Raw genomic sequence first — 9,571 nt, 5'->3', positions numbered from 1 at the left:
GGAGGGAGGGATGGAGGTGCGCGGGGTTCATGGGGAGGCTTTGGGGCATGTGGGGTGCCCCACTCGCTTGGGTGAGCTCAGAGATCCCAGGCCACATCTCGGTGACCCTTTTAAAGAGGGTTCAAGGTCATCCCTGCCAAACCCCTCTGAAAAGCAACGTGCTGGACGTTACCCCTGGCCGCTGCTCAGGGCCATCACCTGACGAGCTCCACGGTGGGAAAATTACCAAATATCTCTTCTCAGCAGCACCGACACCCCTCTGGACCCAAGATGAGGGTCTGTCCCATCCAACCCGGACTGCCCGTTTAACAATACTATTCTTTACATCTCCCCACCCCAGCTGCTGATGGCAGCATGGCGCTTTTTTTTTTTATTATTATTTTTTAAATTACGTTATTTCTGTGTTGTCATCTGCTAAAAAAATTCTGGAAGGTTCAGGGCGAGCTGAGCTGCCCTTATCCCAAATCCTGCTTCTGGTTCCTGCCTGTAGCTCCTGGGACCGCTGCAGATCATGCTGTTTCCCCCTCCAAAGCACAATCTGATGAAATAGCTGACTTTAACTACTCTTTCTGGGTTTTCCATCCGTTTCAGGGCTGACTGGCGTCATGTATATGAGTATCTTTATTTTACTGCATGTAAGTGCTTGCAGTTACTAATCATAGGTAGGAAAGAGCTTTGTCTTTGCCTCAGTTTTCTCTTGCGGTCGATGTTCAGTGTAATATGGGCCTTGAGGTGGACACTTTAGCAAAACAGGATAATTGTGGGATAATCTTGTGTGATATGGGCTCATTTTCATTGCTCTGGAGTACGCGGGAGTACTTAGTTACATACGTGTGGGTTGCCTGTGTCTGCAGTTCCGAACGTGGCGTCCCCCGGGCTCGGCGGGGGTGGCGAAGGACACTGCGTGGCTCTGCTGCTGCCTGAGACAGGGCGGGTTAAGGACAAATACAAGATATTTCTGGGAATCGCCTCCTTACGCTGCTGTGCTTGTGATTAGGATTTTTGTTGTGATTAGGATTAAAAAAAACTGTGTTTTTTAAAGCATTTTACAAAGTGATAATCTCTCTTAAAGTTGATTTATCAATTGCAATTTTCCCTCTTGTCCTATGTTCTACCAAAATGCATCTACTGCTCCCCTGGCATAAAATAAAGCATGAATAGCTGTACAAAACCAGACTTTATCTATGCCGTAGCAGCTTTCCTAAGAAAATTTACACTGGCGTAAAATCTGGTAGGAAAGGGGATGTGCAGACCCTGGAAAGGAGCTTTTCTGGAGGCTCAACGCTGCTCACTAAAGTGGTTCCAACCCCAGGAGCTTCCTTGATCTGAGACTTTAATTTCTAAAGTGAGGGGACTTTCTGCGGCAATCTGTGCAACGTAGACAAACAGAAAAGTAGCGCTTCTTTTCTTAGAAACGTTAGAGACATTGAGTCAAGCTGAATATTGCATCTGTTCAACAAGTCCGTGTGCTAAATTTCATACGGCGAGGTTTTAAATAAACTCTCCACTTTATATTTCACACCGGTGACTCATCGAATCGGTCTGGATTAGTCTTAATTTATTGCAAACTGGTGCAGACCACAAAACTTTTTGGAGGGGAGAGAAGACGACTGTTTTGTATTTCCCTTTTGGGCATTTTTTTTAAATTTTTTGTGACAAATAGGTTGAATACATGACATAAACCTGCAGTTTTCGGTCTTTATCTTGCACTGTAAACTTGGGGAGGTGGGCTTGACATCTGCGAAGGGCTAAAATGACTTCAGCAGAAACGATCTTGCAGAAAAGCAGCCATTTTCGCTGACGCCACATCAACACATTCCTCGCTCTCCTGGGTTTTCAGCAAAAAAGTTGAAGTACATATTAAGTACTCTTAAAGGGTTTTCAAGTGAGCTTTTTGCCTTTTCTGCTGCTGTTGGAAAGTTCTTCCAGACTTTCCATCCATTAGGAAGTTGATTTCTAGCCTGTGCGTATCCACCTTATACCCATTTGTTTTTACACCAGTGTTGTCTTATTTAAATTTAAACAGTTTTTCTCACTTTGGTTTTTCTCTCAGACAGTGAATGTCCAGGTGCTCTCACTCTCCGCTTTAGTTGACCGAAAAGCGAGAGACCTTTCAGTCTCCCCTGATAAAACCACCTCTCCTTCCCTTGGCTGTGCACAGTGAGCCCCATTACCGGGTTAAATCCTTAATTTAGGACCAGAAACCTTCCGCACCAGCAGCCGGGCTGGCAAGACCTAGCACGTACAGAGTGAATGATCTTTTGCCAGTTCATTAATTCTTCCCATTTCTGTTTTCTTTTAAAAAAAGTTCATTTCTCTTGATTGCTAAAAATATCTGAGGCCATGAGAAGGGCAGCCCCTGTTGGGGACGGCGTGCTTCCCCCTTGCAGGAGCGGTGCCGCGCTGCGGAGATCACGACTTTATCCCGCCTCCGGCATCTCACTCGCCCTGCGATGGCTCGCTCGCAGCGGCTGCTCCGGGGGCATTTCGTGGGGCCGTGGTGCTCGGGCAGCACTCGGTGACAGAGGCACACACCGTGGCCAAACCGGCTTCCTCCTGCGAGGAGAAACTTCTGCCGGCACAAAAAGAGGGGAAAAAAAAACCAACACCAACATATAAAAGGAGAAGAGAGAAGTGTATAAAGAGAAGAGGGCATTTTGCCGCGCTCTGAATTTTACTCCTGAAGAGGTGAAACTAGAAGGGAACCTGTTTTCTCCCCGTGTTTGAATTCAGCATCTTGAGAGCAGGGCTGACCCGCAAGTTGTTCACCCCGTGCGTCCTCCTGAGATAGTGGGGCCTCATGGCAGCCCCCAGTGCCTCCAGCCGATTTATTCTCCTCGCCCTCTCCCCAAGGTGGAGAACAGGCAAAGCACGTTCAGCCTTCCAAATATTTTATTTATATCCCGCCAGCCATGAGTAAGTGCCTCCAGCCTTCTGCTTGTCATAAATCTGTTCATCACCTTCCTCCACCAGCTCCTGCCGAGAGGAGGTTTTGCACCACAAGGAACGATTTCCAGGGACTTGGGGGGTCTGTGAACACAAATGATGACCTCAGGGCTGGTGGTGCGCTTGTCGCTCGGTGCTCGTGGGAGATTTCGCTGGGGAACGCCGTACCGGGGATGGGACATGCGGTGCCCGGTTCACAGTCCCCGCAAATAACCACCGTTGGTGTTCGGGCGAGCGAGGGGCTCGGGAGCAGCCGGGGTTTGCTGCGTTACTGCGCCGCTGCAGAAACAAAACCGGCCCTAGAAGGGAGAGGGCGGTCTGTCCTACAAAGGCACAAACTAGGTCAGTGTCGTCGGGTGCCTTCAGCTCTGCCTTGCCTTTACTTTGAGAGAAATAAAAAAAAAAAAAAAAAAAAAAAAAAAAAAAGAAAAAAAAAAAGAGGGGAAAGCCCCGCAAAAAACAATAACCAAAAAAAACCCCACAAACCAGCAGCGTTACAGCCCTTTGTATGATGAATTTCGGTCACCAGGTTTGGGCCAACTTCCCTTAGCCGCCTCTTGCAGATGCTTCAGAGATGATCCACAGCTCATGATTTCCAGGGGGGATGTCGAGCCAAGGAAAAATGACGTGAGAAACCACATGGTTTTGACCAGGCTCTGTCCCCGACGTCCCGGCTGCGGCTGGGGGTACTGGTCCTGCCCCTCCGGCGTGGGCCCGTGAGGGTCTGGGCACGTCGTTAATCTCAAACGACTCATCCCAGCTTCTTCAGAAGGCGCTGCGAGAAACTCTGCGGGGAAAGGTCTCTGGAGGGGTCTGCAAAAGGCAAAGCCGCGGTGGGGCGAGTGCCGGGAGCTGCCGTGTCCTGGGGAGCCCAGGCAGCCTGGAAGGGAGTAGAAATAAGTGCCTGGGCAATAGACACTGGTGTAGAACTGGGACTCCAGTGCCAAACTGCACCGCAAACGTCCTACCAGCATCCTCGGCCGCACGGGTGGGAGGGTGCTTGCTCAGCACCGAGAGGGTCGGCTGCTGCGAGGAGACCTTCGGTGTTTCTCCCGTGGGAAGGGGGTATGGGTCCGGCTTGCCGTTTGGGCAGGAAAACGGTATTTATTCTGCTTTACACAAATGGAGGCAGAAGGTGCTGAGCAGGGCAGCAGTTTTCCATCATCTGTTATTGATATTTGCTTAATGATTTTGAATTATTTTAGTTATTAATTTTACATACATAGAAACTTTTTTTCACCCACAGTGGCTATAGCAATACCGTACGGGCATGGCTCGGAACGAGGGAGATTCGGGTTAGGTGGTAGGAAAGCTTTCTCCCAGGCAGAGCAACGCCACACTGGCCTCTGGCAAATTGAAGCGTCTCCATCCCTCGGGGCCAAAGTAGTTTATTAAAAACAAAAATAAATTAAAATAATCTGTACGCATAGAAAATCCGGCCCTGGGGAATAGGAATGGGCTCAACAATCTTTCCCAGTCCCAGCAGGCTCTTTTCTGTGGTATTTATAGGATGTTTTGTATTTTAAAGGAAGAAATTGAAGCCAAATCATGTTGATTATTACAGAATGTTAGCTGCTGTTTGTGGAAGAGCCTGTCATGGAGAGGAGGGGAAGAGCTGGTGTCTGAGCCAGCCCAGCGCAGGAAAAAGTGTGTGGATTTTAACATTTAAAGTCATTCCATGCTGTAGGGACATAACCGGAGCGCTGGTACAAAGGCCCTGGCAGCTTTGAATATTTCTAAGTGCCTCCCCTCTTGCCCTCTCTTCTGAATATTAAAAGATAATATCTGCTGCTAAGGTTTGGTGGTGGGAACGTGGGTTATGGGACTGGCAGTGTGTACACCCAAGTGGGTTTTTCCTCCTTGTGCCGGTGTGCTGAGGGGAGACCCGGTGAGCCTCCTCTCCGTCCCGGCGGTGAAATGAAGGTCTGGCACTGGGGTGGGCACTGGGGTGTGCTGGGGTCCTCCTGGGGCTCCAACCGTGTGTGCAGCCCCTCGGAGCGGAGCAGACGGGGGAAGGGGCATTGCCACCGCCGCCCCCTGGGAATTAATATCACCCTCACGTCTCCACAGCATCCCCCGGCTCTTTGGGGGTGCGGAGGCAGAGAGCACGTGGCTATTTGGGGGGTGAAGGCTTCCCGAGCGGCGCAGCCCCCCGTGCTCACGGGACACCCCTCGGCGCTGTGTTTCAGGCTGGACACGGACGGGCCATGGCACAGCTGGAGCTGCTGTGGGCGGCCGCCGCGCTGATGCTGCTCGGGGCCGCCGTCAGCCTCTGCGTCAAGTGCCAGCTCTCCGGTAAGGTCCTTCTTGTGCCCCCACCCCCCGGGGCAGTCACACTGGGCAGACCCCTTCCTCTTGGGATGTCCCCTCTGGGTGGGTTTGGTCCTGCTGAGCCATGTGGAGCTCTGTCCTCGCGGGGGTGCTCCCAGCAGGTTGAGGTGGGAAAGGTCACTGCTGGTGGTCAGGGAGCAGCTGATGGGGGGGGGAAGGACCCCCCAGCCCTGCAGCACCCCTTCCCGGGGGGGGGTGGGGGGTGCAGGGCTGTGGGCTGCGGACCCCCCTCCATGGGCACCGTGGTGGGTGGCTTTGGGACACTCCACCCAGGAGGAGCATCTCTGCACGCACAAATCTCAGGGGTGGGCAGGCGCGGAAGGAGAGCCTGGGGGATATATTGACATGTACATTAAATACAAAGGAAGGGGGGTGAGCACTCCCCCCACTGGGGGTTCGAGCCCATCTCTGAGCACTAGAGGGGCTTTACTGGGGTGGGGAAAGGCTGCGGGGTGGGGGTTTGGGGACGGGAATGTCTCGCTTGCTTTGCGGTGTGTGATACAAATGCGATGCTTAAGACACGGTTTAAAAGAAAATAAAATCAAAACCCTATCGCAATTGCTGCCGCTGCCCTCGCGTGCGCATTTGTGAATGTGTCTCATTGGACTTTCTGATCTTTAACTCCCAAATCATCCTTTTCTGAGAGCTTTTCCTCCCTCCCTTGTCTTGCAGGTACCAAGCGCGAGAAGCAGCCGCGTGAGCGGAGGAGTCAGTAAGTTGCCTTTCACAATCACGCTTCTCCCCCAAAACAGCTCACCCGGGGTGAGAGCCTGGCCAGAGCCGGGCCCGCTCCATGCCTCACAGCTGAAATCGGGATTTATATAAAATATTCCCAGAACGGGGTGTGCGGGGTGGCATGCCCCAGCCCGGGGCACTGCTGGAGGGGTGATGCCTTCACAAAGAATAACCCAAAATGAAACCGAAGCTCTGACCGTGATGCCTGTGAGTCCTTAACTAGTTGGAAAAAAGGTCTGGGAGAATTGGAAGGGCGAGTCCTTATCCCATCCCCTCGTGCCCCGAGATGAGGTGGAGAGGTGGGTAACCTCATAAAGGAGACCCTTCCCTGGGCTGGTGCTGGTGGGACCCTGTGCCAGAGCAACCACCGCCCTGCCGCGCAGGCAGCGAAGGAAACGCCACGTACGCACACGCACACCCCCTTATTTCCTTCAGCAACAGACAAACCACAGCTAAATGATATATAAAAGAAAAAAAAAAAAAAAGCTGGCTCGTAAGCTTTGATACGGGAGCAAATGTGGTGCAGAGAGGCTCAGTGAAGGCCTCCATGGGGTTGGGGTGTTTCTTTCTGCCCCGCTTGGATGGGACGGGGGCAAAGGCATTGGACATCGCGGACCCGTGGAAAAGGCAGCGCAGGCTCCGTCCCCACTTCTTGAAATTTATACCTGGGTGAGGGGGTTGGACTTCAGTCTTGTGGCATCGTGTGCTCTTTTTGTGTTTTGGGTTAGTTTGGGCTTTTTGTGAGCCGAGTGGTTTAACTCTGTATATTTGCAGCCTTTGCAGTGAGGGCCTTTGCCTGACACCTCATGTCCCCGCCAGCCCTGGGCCATGAATGCCGCCTTGGGGTGGGGGGTGACCCGAATGAAAGGCTGGGGGCAGAGAGGGACACTTTCAGGGTCCCAAAATGAGAGTTTGGGAGAGAGAGCCTGCATGCACCTGCAACAGAAGAGCTGTTGAATCCTGTCGTGCTCTGAAGAGCTGCTCTCCTGTTAGCTAAAAAGTAGAGAGGTTATTGGGCATGTATGTTACTTTTATTGCTGATCACGTATGTTATTTCTTTCAGGTTGATGGCAAGGGGTGTTGGGAGGGGCAGGGACAGCAGCGGAGGTGAAGAAGTGGGGTTTGATGCCCCACTGTTCATGATGTTCATGGGTGAACAACCATTTTTTTTGAGGGTGAAAATGCTTTTCTGGCCTGAACTACTGCATAACTTGTCAGAGTAGGAATTACCCTACATGGTGTTTTCCTCATCCCTGGGTCCTTCCTTCCCTGAGCGGATGTTGGCGGCTCTGCCAGTGGTCCATAAGCACATTTTGACTTTGAAGGGTCAAAGAGGAGTCTGGGAAACTGCTCCTAGCTCATGTGGGTCCTGCCTGATGCGCTGAGTGACGCACCTCAGCATTTCACGTCCGCTCGCCAGACGGGGAGGTCTCTTGCATCTGCTTTTTCTTGGCATAGACGCCAACATTCAGCTGAGGTTGTACCTCTATTTTTTCCAGGCTCGAAAGCCAGCAGAGGTTTGAGGTGATTCGATCCCATTCCAGTGAGTATGAACATTGCATGGGGCTCCTGCACGCACAGAATGGCAGGAATGTAAAAATAAAAGCGTCACCTGGAAGCCAGGCTGTGAAATGATATGACACTGAGACATCAAAGCCACCTTAGATGCTTCTAGCAATGAGAATTCTGACCTCTAGGAAAAAATCTCCCTTCGCATTGAAAATAAATCACCAAAGCAATGTCATTGAAATGCAACGCCTTATTAACTTGGGCTCTTCAAACAACTCTGCTCATCCTGTGTGGGTGAACCCGAATCGATAGGAGTGACTCATTTATCATCACCCTCTTGCTGCTTCCTGCAGCAAGTTGGGTTAGGCGATGACCTTTTGATTTTTATCCTGAAATGAGCTGCCGATGAGGTCTGTATTAAATGTCACCGCCTGCAGATGGGCTCTGCCGGGCCGCTCCCCTCCCTAGGACCTGTCTTGGCCCGAGCCCCACAGCTCCACCTACGAGTCTTTGCTTCAGCCCAGCCCGACCAAAGCTGACGACCCTCCCAGGGTACCTCGCAGTGTGAAGGGAGGGGTGCTGAGCGCAGGAAAGGCTCCCAAATCAAGTGGATTTGGGGGACAATAGGAAAAGAAGCCGCAGTTGGGACTGTAGCTTCCTCCACTGTGTGTTTGCTCGCTCTGCAGTCTGCACAAACACCAGCTTTTCCGCTATTTGTTCCCCAATTTGGCCGTTTATGTACTTTTGAGGAATGATTTGGAAGCTGGTTTGGGATGTATTAGAAAAATGCTTGCCAGTGCCTGGGAATCCTTTCTCGTAGGTGCTCTGTGCTCATTGAAATATCTGCTGCTGCTGTAATCACTAACATCTTGTTTTGTTCTTGGTGCTAGCTACAACCCGAAGGCTGGAACAAATTAAGGAAACTGAGAACTTATCAATAGCAAGGTAGGTAAAAAAACCCTAACAAAACCTAGCTGTAGAGCTGAGGTTGGATGAAGTTCACCTAATGTATGTGAATGTTTGGGATTGGGTTCTGGACCCTATAAATGTGGCTTGGGATGTTCTTAGAATCATAGAATAGTTTGGGTTGGAAGGGACCTTTAAAGGTCATCTCGTCCAACCCCCCACCCCTGCAATGAGCAGGGACATCTTCAAATAGATCAGGTTGCTTAATTTATTGATGGTCAGTAGTGGGTTTAGACTTTTTCTGGATTTTCTTCAGTCTGACTGCATTCTACTGGCAACCATTTAAATCGAACCCAAGGAAATGAGCTGTGGCTGTCCGTAATAGATACGTCATGAAAAAGAAATGGCCATTCTTTGGTTATAAGCAGTTTGACATGAGAAATCCCCTTCTCCCCATAACCAGAACACCCAAGAACTACATGGCTGCAATAACTCAGCTGCAATATTAAGGCATAGCTGTTCCCATCTTGGGATTTCACGCCAAACTCTTCATTTCCCATTGCTTGATGTGTGTCCTATGTAAACTCACAGGGAGGTTTCACGGATGGTCCTTCTGACTTAGTCATTGCTGTGGTCTGTAACCCCTGCTATGGTTTGCTCAGACCTGGGATTGTAGCTCCCTTTTCTCTCTTTCAGGAAAGCCACCGAGGAGCTGGGTGCCTGCCGCCATGCTGGATACGGTGAGCACCTCCTCTGGGATGGGCACTGGGTCAAAGCTTGCTCCATCCCCGCAGCCACCTACCGCAAAATTCACAAATGGGGATGCTGCAAATCTCAGTGTGTTTGTGTAGGTGCTGGCTGGGAGCTCCCACCAGTTTGGGGAAGAGGGACCCTCTGAGGGGCTGGTTATTCAGTGCGGGGACCCCAGGCAGGGCAGGACTGGGGGTTATCCTGGAAACAAGCTAGGCAATGATAAAATTAACTGCTGTTATTAGCACCTACCCATGACGCTTGTGGCTGGTCTGTGCAGCAACACTTAATTATAGAATCACTGTATGGTTAGTGTTGGAAGGGACCTTAAAGATCACCCAGTCCCACCCCCCTGCCCTGGGCAGGGCCACCTCCCACCAGCCCAGGTTGCTCC

The 9,571-nt window shown here is 51.1% G+C and overlaps 1 protein-coding gene across 1 annotated transcript in view; it reads left to right on the top strand.

Moving 5' to 3' along the window:
• The first annotated feature begins 5,153 nt into the window (after positions 1–5,153).
• LOC104286569 (linker for activation of T-cells family member 2-like) overlaps positions 5,154–9,571 on the top strand; it is a 9,601-nt gene continuing 5,183 nt past the window's right edge. Inside the window, exons 1-3 of the mRNA XM_009885182.1 lie at positions 5,154–5,241; positions 5,950–5,989; positions 9,124–9,167. Coding sequence (XP_009883484.1) covers positions 5,154–5,241; positions 5,950–5,989; positions 9,124–9,167 — 172 coding nt within the window. The remainder of the gene's footprint in view (positions 5,242–5,949; positions 5,990–9,123; positions 9,168–9,571) is intronic.

The sequence above is a fragment of the Charadrius vociferus genome, unplaced genomic scaffold (genome assembly GCF_000708025.1).
Source record: "Charadrius vociferus isolate BGI_N301 unplaced genomic scaffold, ASM70802v2 scaffold54, whole genome shotgun sequence".
Taxonomy (NCBI): domain Eukaryota; kingdom Metazoa; phylum Chordata; class Aves; order Charadriiformes; family Charadriidae; genus Charadrius; species Charadrius vociferus.
Note: the sequence above shows the minus strand (reverse complement) of the source record. Positions and strands in the feature narration are given on the sequence as shown.